We start from the raw sequence: 17547 nt of genomic DNA on the forward strand, positions 1-17547 counted from the left end.
TCTACCCACAGACACGAAAGGAGTAGGTGACACCTCAGATGGAAGGATACTTGTTTGGAATAAGGCTGCAGTTTTCTTTCAAAGCAAGTATCAGGAAATGGGCATTTATCCTAGTGGCTATGAACATCCCATATTGGAGTGCCTGCATTCAATTCCCAGCTCCAGCTTCCTGCTGATGCAGACCCTGGGAAGTAGAAGTGATGGCTCAAAGAGTTAGGTCCTTGCCACCTGTACACATGGGAGAGACCCAGACTGAGTTTTGGGCTACTGGCTTCAGCCATGGCCCAAGCTGTTGTAGGCAGTTGGAGTGCAAGCCAGTGTTTGAAAGATCTATTTCTTTCTCTCTTCTTCCCTCCCAATGTCTTCTCTCTGCATCTCAAAAAATAAAAAAATAATTTTAGGGGCCAGCATTGTGGCATAGCAGGTAAAGCTGCCACCTTCAATGCCAGCATCTCATGAGTGCCAGTTTGATTCCTGGCTACTCCACTTCTGATCCAGCTTCCTAGTAATGCACCTGAGAAAGGCAGCCAAAGATGGTCCAAGTCCTTGTGGCCCTGCCACCCACGTGAGAGACTTGGAAGAAGCTCCTGATTCCTGGCTTCAGTCTAGCCTATCCCTGGCTGCTGTGGCCATCTGGGGAGTCAACCAGGGGATGGAAGATTTCTCTGTCTCTCCCTCTTCTTAACTGTGCCTTTTAAATAAATAAAATAAATTTAACAAAAATTTTAAATGTTACAAAAGCAATGTTTCAAACCTTCACTGTAAGAAAAAAATAAGGCAGCAATTATCTGCCTGGTTCAAGAGTGAGGAGGCAAGGTCCTTAGCTGAGTTTAGTGTACTTAGCTAAGGCACTGGGTGGGGGAAAAAAAGCCCCACCAGACAGTTCTGTACTGTAGATGGCAGCACAGAGGGAGGCCCTGGGATTCCCTCATCTTCCCCTTAGTTTCCACTTGGAGTATAGACTTAAGGCTGCGGAGGCAAGACTGGCATAACTAGTTTGCATTTTGTAAATGGCCCAGTAGCAGAAGCAAGCACCATACAAAAATGGTTATTATTTTAGAGAAAAAAATCCAAACTCATCCAGGGAGGTTCAAATTCTACTGGTTCAACTACAAAAAGAAGATTGGGGGAGCAGGAGGGAGAGGGGAATGGAGTGAAGGAAAGAGAGTAAAGGGAAGAGAAAGGAGAGGATGAAAGGAAAGACAGATTGACAGAGTGAGAGAGAATAGTGAAGGATGGGGGTGGAGAAGAAAAGATAGGGGAGAAAGAGAAAAGATAAATGAATGCCAGCCATGATCATTCCCAGGAAATCCTATTGTGACAGCTCAGGGGAACCTGTGAGCAGAGACTGGAATGACAACTGTGCTCACTGTAAGGGGTTGCAAGAGGAGAAACCTTTGTTCTCCAGCATTTGGAACATGTCTTCCTCCTTGGCCCCCAGGATCTCACAGGAGATCTCAGCATTTTGACTTTAAATTTGGCTTTGTTGTCCCAGAGATGTTACTTATCATTTAGCATCCCATGTTGCTCATCAAAAGTCTGATGCAAATATGACTTTCACCTTTTCACTTTTTAAAACTCTAGAAAATTCAGAACTTTTTTTCTTTGACCTGGGAATTCTGAAATTTTACCTGTAAGGATTGTTTTTTCATCCACTTTGCTCTGCACTTGACTGATTCTTCTGCCTCTAATTTGGGAACTTTTTTTACTTTTTTATTTTTCCTTTCATTCTTTTCTCCTCAGAAGCTCTCTTCAGACAGATATTGGAACTCCTGGATCTATTTTTCATGTCTTAATGTTTTTAACATAAATTAAAAGCACTTTTGGGGGGAGAGAGGGATATGGGGAAAAAAATACCCTGTAAGAAAAAAAAAATAAGGCAGCAGTTATCTGCCTGGTTCAAGAGTGAGGAGGCAAGGTCCTTAGCTGAGCTTAGTGTACTTAGCTAAGGCACTGGGTGGATAAAAAAGAAGCCCCACCAGACAGTTCTGTACTGTGGATGGCAGCACAGAGGAAGGCCCTGGGAATCCCCCAGCTTCCCCTTAGCTTCCACTGGGAGTACTGAGTATGCTCATCCACACCAGTCCTGTCCAGTTCAGTAGCCACAACCCCATGTGCCTAAAAAATCAGTTCCTCAGTTGCATTTCCATGAGAGCAGAAAGTTTAATTGAACCTTGTTCAAGATCACTTATTCACCCTTCAGCTGTGTCCACTCTGTCTTTAAGCATACAGTCTCTCCAAGTTGTTTTTTTTAAGCACTTAGTAATAGACACTGTTTTAGGAGAGAATAGTAACATATCAAGTGAAGTTCCTGCTTTCATGCAACTTACATTCTAGTTAACAAATAAATAAGAAAGAATACAGTATATCAAAAGGTGCTGAGAATCTACAGAGAATATCACTCAGAGTTGAAGAAAAAGAGAACTGGTAGGGATGGGGAAAAATGGATGAGGAAAAGTGCGCAGAGACTTCTGGTAAGTACTGAAGTGCAGCACGTGGCTATCTGAGGGAACAGCATTCCACAGAGAACCAGAAGAGAGGCCAGCAAGTAAAAAGGTACTGAGACAGAAGTATGCACGCTATGTTTGAGGATAGCAAGGATGCCAGGACAGGAGTAAATGAAGTAAAGGGGGAGAATAGCAGGAGATAAGGTCAGAGAAAAACAAACAGCAAGATCATGTTGGAATCTTCAGGCCAGAGCAAAGACATTGGCTTTTACTTTGAATAAGAAAGGAAGTCAATGGAGGTCTGGAGCTGAAATGTTATATAATATGAATTACATTTTCAAAACATCCCTCCAGCTGCTGGGTTGACAATAGAGTACAGGGGAGCAAAGGCAAAGAAGAGACATAGTTAGGAAGTGATTGTAATAATTCAAGCATATGACCAAAATGCTAGCATCATTGATGGTGGGAAGAAGCCAGATTCCAGGTATCCTCTGAAGGTAGGGTTGAAGCATTTAACGTGGGCTATTATTTTTTACTTCAAAGATCATGCTTCCCATTTTTAAGGATCTTTATCTGGATATATTCCAAAAAAGCTTGTTCTTACAGTTCCATGGGTTCATAATCTCATCTGTCAGAAGATACATGTTTCTTTAAAAGTTCCTACTTTTATTTGGCATCAGGTGTATTCAATTATTTCTTGTGTCTAATTGTAATGGTTTTGTAGTAGATATTTTGTCATTTGGTTATGCATCATCGGTTTTGATATCTGAAGAATTTCTTATTTGAGTTTTGTATGGAATAAAAAAAATTGCTTCTTTCAATGTTAAATTAATTGTCCCTGCAATAAATGTTGATACTCAATTTCCCAGACTTCTTTCCAAGAGTGTTATCCAGATATTGCCAGTTAGATTGCCCTCAAATACCAGTGGCAAAATAAAGGAAAGAAGTAAATTCTTTCTCTGGAAACAGCAGCACTGACAGTAGCTACAAAGTCAAATTCTTAGTATAGAAGTAGAAATAGTGTTTGACGTTACAATGAAGTTGAATTTCTGAAACAGTAATGGCAGTAGTAATGCTCTCCATTGTTGGGTAGAAGTTTTCTGCATCAAATCAGATTACACTGTACTGTGATTTAGGGCAAGGGTTATATAGTAATCCTTGAACCTGGTATTCCAGATCTCCCATAGTCCTAAAAATATACTTCTTAGTATACAGCTTTATTGAAAAATTCACATTTCATACCCATCACCCATTTAAAGTATACAATTCAATGTTTTCAATATGTTTAATGATGGTGAAATCATTCGATGTTTCCATCACTCTCGTAAAGTCCCCTATTAACCTCTTAGTCAATATTCCTTTTGAATTTCACCTCCCTCAGATCTAGGCAACCACTAATTTACTTTTTGTCTCTATGGATACTTCCTTTAAACAGAATCATACACTATGTTATCTTTTGTGACTGACATCTTTCATTTAGCACAATGTTTTTAGAGTTATCCATGCTGTTGAACACATCAGTGTACTGTTCTTTTTATTGCTGAATACTCCATTGTATAGATATGCCACTTTTTAAAATCCATTCATCATATGATGACATGAGTTGTTTTCATTTTTGGTTATTATGAATATTGTTAAACATTCACATATAAGTTTTTGTATGGCCATGTCTTCACTTCTGTTATGCATATACCTAGGAGTAGAACTGCTGAGTTACATGTAATGCTGGCTAACTTTCTGAGGAGCTACCAAACTGTTTCCAAACCATTTGTACTGGAAATAATCCCAGCAATGTATGAGGGCTCCAATTTCTCCACATCTTAGCCAACACTTTCACCTGCCTTTCTGATTATAGTCATCATCATAGGCATTAAGTGGTATCTCACAGTGGTTTGATTTATATTTCCCTGATGGCTAATAAGTGTCAAGCATATCTGTTCATGTGCTTATTGGTCATTTGTATATCTTCTTTGGATATATGTCTATTCAGTTCCTTTTAAATTAAATTACCTATTTACTATTAAATAATAAGCTTGTTCTTCTTATATCTGGATACCAGTCCCTTATCAGCTATACAATGGCAACTATTTTTTCCTAACCTATGGATTGTCTTTTCACTTTCTTGATAGCATCATTTGGGCTACCAAAGAGTTAAATTTTGATGAAGTACAAATTACTTTTTTTTTTTTTTACGCTTGTACTTCTGGTAAGAATTAAAGAAAGCTTTGCCTAACCCAAGGTCACAAAGACGTACTCTTACATTTTAAGAATTTTATAGTTTTAGCCCTAATATTCGGGTTTCTGATTCATTTAGAATAAATTTTGTTGACAATAGAAGTAAGGGGTTCAGCATCACACATGTCGATATCTAGTGCTACCAGCATCAATTTTGGAAAAGGCTATTCTTTTCCCCACTGAATTGTTTAGGCAACCTTGCCAAAAATCAATTAACCATAAAAATAAGAGTTTATTTCTGGACTATTCTATTCCATTCCAACAATTTAAAAAAAAAAAAACTATTGATTTGCTAGAATTAGAGAGGGAGACACACACAGACACACACACACACACACACACACAGAGAGAGAGAGAGAGGGAGAGGGAGAGAGAGAGAAAGAGAGAGAGAGATATCTTCCATTTCCTGGTTCACTCTCCAGATGACCACAATAGCCAGGTCAGAATTGGGCTGAAGCTAAGATCTAGAGGCTTCATCCAGGTCTCCCATGTGGGTGGCAAAAGGCCTAAACACTTACACCATCTTCCACTGCTTTTCCCAAGCGATTGGCAGGCAGCTGGAATGGAAGTAGAGCAGCCTGGACATGAACTGGTGCCCAAATAGGATGCCAGCATCACAGGCAGAAGCTTAACCTTCCATACCATAATGCCAGTTCCCATTTCATAATCTTTTAATAGGCTCTTTTTCTGCTCTATCAGATACAGAATTCTTTGATTACAATGATGAAGGCTTATTGTTTTCTTCAAATCTTTCAAAATTTGTATATGTATGTTTATCCCATTTTCTAGTTCCTGGATGTCATTTCTATTTGCCATAGCCACTCCCAAGTGGTTGTGGGAGAGAAGGGGTTGTGATACTGGGTGAGATACACCAAGTTCATCAACTGGGTATGAAATCACCCTCATCCGGAAGCTAAGTAGTTGCAAAATTTACCTTCAACGTCTTACTCTATATGCAATGCTTACCAAGTCTGATACTAGTCAGACGCGCAGTGTAGGTTCTCAGAATAGGGACTAAATTATTCATACTACTGACTCAGAGACCCGTTCTAATCTGGGTATCCTCCTGGGGGAGATTTCTAATGTTTTTTGGGAAGAATTTCCCTAGTGTAGTTCCCCTGAACTTTCACATCCCCACCCTCCCTACCCCCTACACCCCACCTCCCACTTATCCATGCCCAGGGAAAAACGGTATAATTTATTTCATTCATGAGTTTAGAAAAAGGAACTAGGTATGTATGTCTCAGTCTCCTCTTGCTTTGACATATGACTTGCCTGCAAAAAGGATGCGTTCTGTTCTGCTTTCTTCACAAGACAGATTTATAGCTTTCAAAGCTAAAACATGTGGGAGAAAGAGCTATGCACCAAGCCTATCTTCTCATAGAACTAAACTATCTTTCCACTGGAGCTTTTATTATAAAGGAAGGTGACAATTTGATCTTTGTTGGTAGGCTGCTATTCCTTCTCCACAAACTGCTCCTACCTTAGCCAAAGTTCTCTCTTTCACAAGTTTATGGGGACTGATTTCTATGGTTTTGCCTCTCTAACTTACATTCTGGTTGACTCTTTTAAGAATTTATGGAGGTGGGTCATTAGTGTAATGGTTAAGATGCTGCTTGGGATGCCCACATCCTATATTAGAGTGCTTGGGTTCAAGTTCTGCCTTTGCTTGCAATCTTCCTGCTAATTACACCTGAGATGACTCAGGTACTTGGGTCTCTGCCCCTCCACGGGAGACTTGGATTGAGTTCCAGGCTTCTAGCTTTCCCCTGACTACTGTGGGCATTTGGGGAGTGGACCAGCAGATGTCAACTCTGACTCACTCTTTTTCTTTGCCTTCAAATATAATGAAAATACATAAATAAAAATAAAAATAAATGTTGGGTATGAGCGTTTCATATACTGGTTAAGGCAGTGGCATCCCAAATCAGAGTGCCTGGATTTGAGTTCTAGTTTTGCTCCCAATCCCAGCTTCCTGCTAATACACATCCTGGAAGGCAGCAGATGATGGCTCAAGTAGTTGAGCTGGTGCTACCAGCGTGGGATACCCACAATGAGTTTCTAGCTCCTGACTTCTACCTGGCCCAGCCCCTGGTGAGTGAACTAATGGATGGAAGACCTGTCTACTTCTGGATCTCTATTTCTCTTACTCACTCCCTCACTCCCTACTCCCTCACTCTCTTTCTGCTTTTCAAATAAATAAAATAAATAGATCAAAGAGAAAGGATTTCTGACTCCCTAAGGATTTTATCATTCTTTTGCAGCATAATCTACTTTATCTTTCTTTCTACATATTTCCTGACATTTCATGAGGTTTCTGATAAGAGATGCAATAGATTAGTCTCTCGTTTTTCACCATCAACTACCTACTAAAATAGTGCAAATTGGAACATCTAAGTGTACCTATTCATGCTCTTTCCACTATTCCACACTACCCTGTAAGATATAGTGCTTTCATGAGAGACCTTAAAAACCTTGTGGAAACAAATATTAAGGGAGAATAAATATATAGCAATAAACTATAAAAACAAATAGAAAATTACCATAAAATAACTCACTTCAGAGAATAAAGAAGGCTTCATTAAAAAGGAGAAGTGTGACATAGTCTTGGAAGGATGGAAAAAGCTTACACAAAGCGTAAGTGTTTCTAATGAGGAATAACAAAGCAAACATGAAGATGCAATGGAAAAGTGCAGGGTAAGCTCTATTCCAGGGAGAATATCAGGTTGCTTGAGTATATATGAAGTAACATTGGGAAATAAAACTATGAAAGACATCAAGTAGGAGATACAGAATCAAGACTCAGGTATAGATCATGAAAGTCTCTTTCTCTTTATTCAGAACACATTTGTAGGTAAAGCATTAAGCTGACACTAGATGAGTTATTTCCAGGTTAGAAATCCACACACAGATATTTTGTCACCAGGTACTCACAAAGTCCTTCAATTATCTACTATTGTATATGCCTATATAAATACAATAAATAATGAGTAAAAATAAGCAATTAGCACATGAAAAATTTGACTTCAAAATTTGAATAGGTATTCATTTAAATTTGTTTTTCAGTGTACCTCTGATATGAAAAGAGCCATCATCATTTCTCTCTACCACAAGATGATCAATATGTAAAATTACAGGAGCTGGTTCCAAGGATACTGAACTATTTCGAGGACTGTCATCCTACAGGAGAAAAAATAATATTGGCATGTTCTTATTAAAGTAAATGAAAAAATATATTATTTGTAATGAGCATTATTTTAGTCAATTATATTTCTGATAAGTTAGTTGACACAGTAAGAAAACTGTTCTATTGTGACATTATCTAATTTCTGAAAAGGATCTCTGTATCATTTACTACAAAGACAAATGAATTCATTTTAACAAATGCTGAGAATAGATGTATATTCTTAGACATGAATCAAAGTCCTGATAGGAAAAGTGAGCATAAAATTATTAACATACTTTTAAATTAATTTTGGTGTTTGAAACCTGTATCTTCATTGGCATTATAGTTGCAACAGTTTCATCTTCCAAAAAATGTTGAATATTCATAAGAGAAGATGTAAGAAACTCAGTACTAAAGTTTTCTATATGGCATTGCAGAAATCCATTTTTTTCTGCAAGTACAGAGTGTATTACTGCACCAGGCCCACTTTCAAACTTCAGAGAAATTTCAGGAGAGGATTTAGAATGAATTACAGCTTTATGATCTGAACCTAAGGAGAATAAACATATAAAAATCACAACTATGTAATGTTACTCAAAACTATCACTATTATCATTAAGAAGCTATCATCACTTTGTATATTAAAAGAATAGATGAAATAGCTTTAATATTTTCCAATTTAAATTCTACAATATATATAAAATATACTAATATTTTATAATATTATAGTTTGCTCCTAACAAATTCTATAATACATATCAAATATACTAAATATATCCTAATTTTTTAGGTAACATTCTACTACAATAATGTTCACTTTTCTGTATCTTACATTTTATGGTATCAGGAAAAAAGTCAAGATTAACTCTGATTATGATATGTACCTCAGATGAACTAAGAGTATGCCTGAGTGTCTGCTCATCTATACATCTGTAATATAATGGACAACTGTAACAAAGCAACAAAGTCATGGCATTTAAAGTGGCTCTTGAGCCATTTCTGAAGAAGCAATAAAGCTGTTTTGCACCTTCCATATTATACTGCATTCTTAAACAATGGAAAAGTAAATAGTAAAGACCTTATTAAAGTAATTCTATTAGAAGGCACACCTAATTGAAATTAAAATTATATATGTGTGTATGTACATATAAATTACATTTGTTTATGCTTTTGCTATGTTCCAAAAAAGAATTTGACATGGCATATAAAGATACAAATATTCAAGTTTAAAAAAACAATTTTAGGGGTCAGTATGGTGGCATAGCTAGCAGGTTAAGCCACCACCTGCAAATATGGTATCCCATATGGATTCTGGAGTCCCATATGGATTCAGCTGCTCCACTTCTGATCTAGCTCCCTTCTAATGTGCCTGGGAAAGTGGCAGAAGGTGGGCCAAGTCTTTGAGTCCCTTCACCGTGAGAGAACAGGATGGCATTCTAGGTTCCTGAATTCAGCCGGCTTAGCCCTGGCTGTTGTGCCCATTTGGGGAGTGAAAAGGTGAATGGAAGACTTCTCTCGGTCTCCCTTTCTCTCTGTAACTCTGCCTTTGAAATAAATAAGTAAATCTTAAAAAAAAAAAATAGGGGCTACCACCAAGGTGCAGCAGAATTAAGCCACCATTTTGTGGCATCAGCATCCCATATTGAGTCCCAGTTAGAGATCTAGCTGTTCCACTTACAATACAGCTTCCTGCTAGTGGTCTGGGAGGAAACAAATTATGGCCCATGCACTTGGGCCCCTGCCACACATGTGCAAGACATGGATGGACTTTCTGGCCCCTGGCTTTGACCTGGCCCAACACTGGCTGCTGCAGAGCCATCTGGGGAGTGAATCAGTAGATGAACCATTTTTCTCTGTCTCTGCCACTTTTTCAGAGATAAATAAATCTTAAAAAAAAATTAAAAGTTACTAGTGGAATCACTGAAACAAATTTCTTATTAAACTGACACTCATGGTAATTATTTTGTTTAATTACTATATGTTACCTTGTTCCACAATTTGAGGCAACATGCATATGGTATAATCAGATTAAAAAATGGGTAAAGAAAAAGGATGGGAAAGAAAAGGTGAGTGATGAAGGATAATAACCCAAAATACAATATTTAAATTTCTGAGCCAAAGGTGGACCAAAAATGACTTTCAAAGGAACAGAGAAAAATATGATCACTTTCACAATTCTCATGAGATAAAAACTAACCAGTTGTTTTGGAAAGAAAAAGCCATTTCTGCTTTCTAAAGCATGAAAGTAATTTATCCTATGGGTTCTCATGAAAAAGCCTCACTTTAAATTCTTATTACAACTATTCCAATAAACTTCAAAGGATTGATGACGGTAAGTGAAACTGCCACCATATAAACTTGAATCATTTGTGTATTTGAGACAGAGACAGAGTTTGACAGCATTTCAATTCGCTGGTTCATTCCCCAAAATGTCTACAATATCTGGGAATGGGCTGAAGCTGGGAGCTGGGACTTGGAAGATCACCATTGCTTTCCAAGGTCTGTATTAGCATAAGTTAGAGCTGGGTATTGTACTCATGTTTTCCAATAAGGGAGACTGGCATCTTCATTGCTAGGCTAAATGCCTGCCCCTCCATGTTTACTCTGAAAAGGGGACAGCTTAACATGATTTCTTGTTTATACACTGTGTGTTTTGTTGCTTATCTCCCTCTATGTCCAAGCAAATGTATTTATCTCAGAATGAAGAACTATAAAAATAGCATACATATTTTTTCCACATTATCAAATCCCATGCCAGACTCAGGAAATGTTTGTTTCTAAGCAAGATAATGGAAAACAAAAACTTATATTTATTCCAGAGTGGAACTAAATTTGACCCTTTAGGAAAATTAAACACTCTTTACAAACAGAAAAGAGCTCAGTTTTCTCAGACTTATAATCTCAGGTAAGACAAAAAATAAAAATAAGAGGAGGAATTTATCACCAGCATAAACAAAAAGAATCAGAGGTTACATTTTGAACAAATATTTCTAATAATCAAAATACTTTATGGAAATAAGGTAACCTAAAAGATAATATATCTTCAATTATTATAATAATAAATAAAATATAATTTTTCTTGAATTCAATTATATTAAAGATATGAATGCCAATGAGTTACATATAAAATAAAAAAATAAGTTTAAATCATTTTTTTTCATTGCATCTTGAAGTTTATTTCACTTTTTTTTTTTAGAAACTTAACTTTAAAGAAGCACTCAAGAATGATACATCTTTTGGGAGCACTTATGCATAATTATAATACAACTCTTTAGGACAGAGGTCCTGCATGGGAAGTTAGTATACAGTGATTCTTGTTGTTATTTTAACAATTAATAATTATGTATGATTTCAGTGATCACCCAAGTCACTTGACATGATCTGCCTAGGCTATGGAAACCTTTTGAATCCACAAATTGCATCAGTATTTACACAAGGCCATAAGCAAAGTGGAACGCTCCATCATGGGAAGCAGTCCACATGGAAGACTCATAGAATAAGAATCAATTTAAATAGCACTCTGACGTCAGAATCAGCCCTTAAGGCATTCTTGTCTGGCTGAAAAGCCCACGAGAGCCATTCAGGCATGGAAAGCCAAGACACTGTGGCAAAAAACGTCCTACATGAAGAACCTTGGTGGGTGAGACATCAGTGGAAAGAAGTGGCCATCAAAGAAGGAGGTACTTTTCTCTGAAGGGAGGAGAGAACTTCCACAAGTTTAAATCATATTGAAGTATTCTGCATGAAAAGTAGTTAAAAAAAAAAACTTACCAATTGGACGATTACAAAGGTAATGCCGAAGACTGACATTGCCTAATTGATCCGGTATCACCTGGTTCACTTGAAGACAAATTTCCGTATCTTCTCCTCGGATATCAATTTCCCCATTAACACCAGTAATTTTAAATACCACAACTGACATCTATTAATGATTGCATAAATAATGTTAGTATACCAAGTAATTCTAAATTAAATTTAAGGAATATAGGAAACTACCATTAGCCTTGAAAAATACAATTGTGACTTACCAAACCAAAAACACACTTGTGACCTATGACACATAGCTGTTACATTATGCAGGTTGAACATCTCTACTGTAAAAATGAAAAATGCTCCAAAATCTGAAACCTTTTCAGCAATGACATGCCAAAAGTGGAAATTATATACCATGACATTTAGTTTCACACACAACATTATTTAAAATGTATGAAATCACATCAGGCTATTAGGATAATTTGTATATAAAACCTCAAAAATGTTATGCTTAGACTTGGGTCCCATCCCCAAGGTAATATATAATATATATTAAAAGATTCCAAAATCTGGAATAAATCTGAAATCTCAAATACCTCTGGACACAAGCTATTTGGATAAAGGATATTCAATCTGTAGTGACAAACTCCAGACTTTTCATTCAATCAATTGAAAATATTTTAGATCACAAAGATTAATTATATGACATTTCCATGTAAGTGATTTTCATTAAGAGCTGGACGTGATTTTTGTCTTCTATAAGAATATTTCACTGGGTCAGGAAAGCTTAAAAGAAACCATTAACATATTTCACATTGTAGAAAGCCCCTCACATGACTATCCTGGCCATAAAAGTTTTTCCCAGTGTATTTAAAAGGAACTTAAAAACCAAAAGATAGAAGAGCAAAAAAAGAGGATTTTCCTACCTGAATATGAATAAAACAAATTTAGGAAAGTAAAATGAGGAAAAAAACAACTGATTAAGTGGTAAGAAAGGATTTTCAAGAGGAGAAGGAGCATATTAAATCACCTATCAAGGAATCTAAGAATACATTTTATATATGTCTTAGGATGAGTACATAGCAAATATGAAAAAAGCTGGTGGCATTTCTCTTCACAGAATCCCTCAGAAATGATTACCAAGTCATCATGATTTTCTTGAGCACCCTCTGAATTTGTACTGATGGCATCTGGAGAGGTTTCACCATAATTCTGTAGATTTGCACTGGTGTTTACACTCTCTGCTGGGCTCTGGTAATCTGGAGTGGAGTTTTTTTTAATTCCTGGAATAACACAAAAGTAAACTAATAAATTAAAATCAGTTTTAAATGTTATCCAAAACTGTGTGTGTGTATGTACGTATGTGTGTGTGTGTATAAATATATATATATATATATATTTCTGATGTTGTAAATATTATTTGAAAGGCAGATGACAGAGGGAAGAGAGAGAAAAAGAGAGTGAGAGAGAGAGAGAGAGAGAGAGAGGAATCTTCCATCCTTGGCTTGCTCCCCAAGTGCCCCAACAGCCGGTGCGAAGCTAGACTGAAGCCAGGAGCCAGGAACTTTATCCAAACTTTCCACATGAGTGGCAGGGACCAAGTACTTGAGCCATCACTGCTGCCTCCAAAGAAGATGAATGGGAAGTGCTGCAGCCAGGATTCAAACCAGGTACTTAGATATAGGATGTGGGCATTCCAGGAAGTAGCTTAATCCCTGTGCCACAACACCTGCCTCAAAGTTACATTTATATAACCAAAACAGATTATTTGAGCATGTCCCAAGGCTTTATACGTGAAATTTAATTTCCAAGATTGAAGTATTATGAAAGTGGAAACTTAATCCAACCATGGTGATTGAAGAGGGACCTCAAGAAAGCGATTAAGATTAGGTAAGCAGGATTGCAAGATGGTGGAATAGGGAAAGGGCATGCCATTCTAGGCTAGGGGTAAATAAAAAAAAAAAACAAACAAACAAGCAAAAAATGTGGAGGAAGTATATTCTCAGAGAGTTAGAGAGGAAACTGTAGTAAAAGAAGAGGGATGCCATGGATCTGCATGGAAGGTGCAGACACACAGCACTAACACAGACACAACTTTGCTGTTTTCCCACTGGTTGCCAGGTGCATGTACCAGAGCTGTTGCCACTGCTACTACTGACAAGATGGTGTCTTGTCCCAGCCAGCTGTTGCACATGCACACAAGAGCTTCTGCAGCGGCTACTTATGACCAAAATGGCACCTGCCCTCAGCTGCTTGCCCAGCACCATTGTGTAGGGGATGGGGAGAGAGAAACTTTTTTATTTTTTCCACTGGCTTAATGGGTACCCTATCCCCCTTAGGGCTTCAGGCCAGACTCAAGCCAAGATCTCACTCTAGCTATATCATCAGTGACATGGGCTCCTGCAGTGATCTCACCTCACTCTCCAAAGTTGGCGCATTCTCTGGCTTTTGGCTACTGGAGATTGAATCAGTAAAAGATCCTCCCAACAAAGAAAAACCTAGGACCGGATGGATTCACATCTACAGACTTTTTAAAAGAAAACTAATTCTAATTCTTCTCAAGCTATTCAGAACAACTGAAAGGGAGGGAATCCTCTCAAACTCCTTCTATGAAGCCAGCATCGCCTTAATTCCTAAATCAAAAAAAGAAACAAGGAAGAGAACAATAGAGCAGCATCCCTGATAAACACAGATGCAAAAAGCCTAATTATAATACTATCTAAGCCTAAATTGACAAATGGAATTACACCAAGCTGAGAAGCTCTGCATTGCCAAAGAAACACTTAGCGAAATGAACAGGCAACTGACAGAATGGGAGAAAATATCTGCAAACTATGAAATTGATAAAAGATCAATATCCAGAATCTTTAAAGTGCCCAAGAAACTCAACAACAACAAAACAATCCAGTTAAGAAATGGGCAGGAACCGGTGCTGTGGCATAGCAGGTAAAGCCACTGCCTGCAGTGCCAGCATCCCATATGAGCGTCGGTTCAAGTCCCGGCTACTCAACTTCTGATCCAGCTCTCTGCTGTTGCCTGGGAAAGCAGAAGATGGGCCAAGTCCTTGGGCTCTTGTACCAACTACCAAGTACTTGGGCTCTTGTGGGAAGATCTGGAGGAAGCTCCTGGCTCCTGGCTTCAAATCGGCACAGCTCTAGTTGTTGCAGCCAATTGGGAAGTGAACAAGCAGATAGAAGGCCTCTATCTCTCTCTGCCTCTCCTCTCTCTGTAACTCTTTCACATAAATAAATAAATCTTTAAAAAAAAGAGAGAGAGAAATGGGCAAAGGACTTGAACAAGCATTTTTCAAAAGAGGAAATTCAAATGGTCAACAGACACATGAAAAATGCTCAGGATCACTAGCCAGCAGGGAAATGTGTATCAAAACCACAATAAGGTTCCACCTTACCCCAGTTAGAATGGCTCTCACACAGAAATCAACAAACCATAAATGCTGGCAAGAAGTGGGGAAAAAGACACCCTAATCCACTGTTGGTGAGAATGAAAACTGGTGTAGCCATTGTGGAAGACAGTGTGGAGATATCTCAGAAATTTAAGTAGATCTACCATATGACACTCTAACCATATGACACACCATATGGCAATCCCAATCCTGTGAATTTACCCAAACAACATGAAATCAGCATATAAAAGAAGTATCTGTACCCCCATGTTCATTGTAGCTCAGTTCACAACAGCTAAGACTGAAACAATCCATTTGTCCATCAACTGATGACTGGATAAAGAAATTACAGTATGTATACACCATGGAATACTACTCAGCAGACAGACAGACAGAAGGAAAGAAGGAAAGAAGGAAAGAAGGAAAGAAGGAAAGAAGGAAAGAAGGAAAGAAAGAAAGAAAGAAAGAAAGAAAGAAAGAAAGAAAGAAATCTTATCCTTTGCAACAAAATGGAAACCATTATACTTAGTGAAATGAGCCAGCCCCCAAAATATAGACACCATATATTTTCCCTCATCTGTGGTAACTAATAGAATACCTGAAATGTAATGTTTTGGAGTGAAATTGAATTTTGAGATTTGATGGTTTTGCAGTCCTTGTCTATACTGTTCAGGAACAGCATTTTTTTTTTTTTTGTTATTCATACTATTTGTTGAACTCTTCATTTAGTGTAGGGGTAATCTTATGAGTATAATGTAATGAGAAAATAGATCTTTGTAAAAATTAAGAGTCAGAATAGGAGAGGGAGGAGGAAGAGGGCAGGAGGGAGGGTAGGGTGGGAAGTATCACTATGTTCCTAAATCTGTATATATGAAATACATGAAATTTGTATGCCTTAAATATCATAAAAAATTAGATAAGGGGGTGCTGGCCTTGTGGTGCATTAGATTGGTTACAAACTTGAACTCCTGGAGTGTGCATTTGTGCAGTAGTTAAAATGCCACTTTAGAGGCTCAAACACCATATTACAGTCCCTGGGTTCAATCCTGGCTCAGTTTTCAAACTACCTAATGTGTTAGTGTACTCTGGGAGGCAGCAGATGATGGCTCAAGTATTTGGGTTCCTGCTATCCTTATGAAAGGTCTGGAATGATTTCTAGACCCCTGACTTTGGCCTAGCTGAATCTTGACTGTTGTGGGCATTTGGGGAATGGACCAGTGAAAGATCTTCTATGCCTTTCAAATAAGACACACACACACACACACACACACACACACACAATTTGTACTCTTGAATCAGACTGGATGACAAATTTTCATTTATCATATCTTCGCTATATAGCATAGGGTTAGATACTTCACCCAATTTCTCTATACTTCAGTTTCTCAATTTATAACAAAAGGAATCAATAATAACTACCTCATATAGCTGTTTAAGTTGGGCAAGCTGCTTAACCTCCCTAGATTTTTTCCCCACCCTTAATGTAGAGATAATAATAGTTACTACCTAAATTTAATTGAAGAATAAATAAAATGTAAAAAGTTCACAATAGTAATTGGTCTTGTAAGTAACTAGTAAATGTTAGCTTAGGACAAACAAACAAACAAGACAACCCTGCTCTACCAACAATAATGTGACTATAGGTAAATTACTTAACTTTTAGGAGCCTTGGTTTCCATACCTGTAAAATGAGGGTAAGAGCAAACATTTATACATCATATTGCTGAAGCAAGATAAGAGTACAGGCTCTAGTGCCAGAATACCCAGATTTAAATTGCTTACTAGCTGTGGTACCCTGGGTTACAAAACCTCTGTGAAGATAACAGTACATTGCTGACAGAATTGCTGTGGGGTTAAATGCCCTAACATAAATATCACACAGAACAGTACCAACACATAGTGAATATGTTAAGTAAATGTTAAGTTACTCTTACAGGGTTGTAGCTCAAATTAAATAGGGTAAACTATCTAAAGCACTTTCTCTGGCTTAAATGTGTCCCATCCAGATGTTGCCAGGTGATGGGGCCTTTGGACCATGAGGAACTCCGCTCTCATTAATGGGACTAAGGCCCTTATAAAAGAGACTTCACTCAGTGTCTCTGGAGCTTTTGTCATCCTTTACCTGAGAACACAGTATTCATCCCCTCTGGAAGATGCCAACTGAACCTGCCAGCATCTTGATCTTGAATTTCCCAGCCTCCAGAACTATAAAAATAAATTTCTATTTTTTATAAATTACCCAGTCTGTGGCATTCTGTAATAGCAACAGAAAATGGACTAAGACAGTGTCTGACAATAAATGGTATCCATGACTACAATAAGTATATTAGTAACTACTTTCTAAACTATTCCCTACTATATACTTCTATTTTTATATTTCTGTCTCGTCAAAGCTATTTCGACCATACTAATAGACTTAGTTGCCTTCAAAGAGAAAATAATTTTTGTTTGCCTTTGGTCTCCCATGTTTCTATGTCTGTGGCAACCATTCTCTGATTACAGCTCATAATTTTATTCCTGTTCACAAAGTTCCTGGTGCCTTA

At 37.6% G+C, this 17547-nt stretch overlaps 1 protein-coding gene across 11 annotated transcripts in view; it reads right to left on the reverse strand.

Moving 5' to 3' along the window:
* BLTP3B (bridge-like lipid transfer protein family member 3B) overlaps positions 1 to 17547 on the reverse strand; it is a 138295-nt gene that overhangs the window by 22368 nt on the left and 98380 nt on the right. For 6 of the 11 annotated variants that reach the window (XM_051846567.2, XM_051846566.2, XM_051846571.2 and 3 more), the window contains 5 exons: positions 16662 to 16685; positions 12742 to 12884; positions 11620 to 11770; positions 8145 to 8398; positions 7754 to 7862 (listed from right to left, as the gene is read on the reverse strand). In XM_051846567.2, coding sequence (XP_051702527.1) covers positions 7754 to 7862; positions 8145 to 8398; positions 11620 to 11770; positions 12742 to 12884; positions 16662 to 16685 — 681 coding nt within the window. Of the gene's footprint in view, positions 1 to 7753; positions 7863 to 8144; positions 8399 to 11619; positions 11771 to 12741; positions 12885 to 16660; positions 16686 to 17547 lie in introns of those variants that run through there. The other 5 variants (XM_008256938.4, XM_070052744.1, XM_070052743.1 and 2 more) reach the window with 2 other exon arrangements.

This window comes from Oryctolagus cuniculus, chromosome 11, assembly GCF_964237555.1.
Source record: "Oryctolagus cuniculus chromosome 11, mOryCun1.1, whole genome shotgun sequence".
In the NCBI taxonomy this organism is placed as follows: Eukaryota; Metazoa; Chordata; class Mammalia; order Lagomorpha; family Leporidae; genus Oryctolagus; species Oryctolagus cuniculus.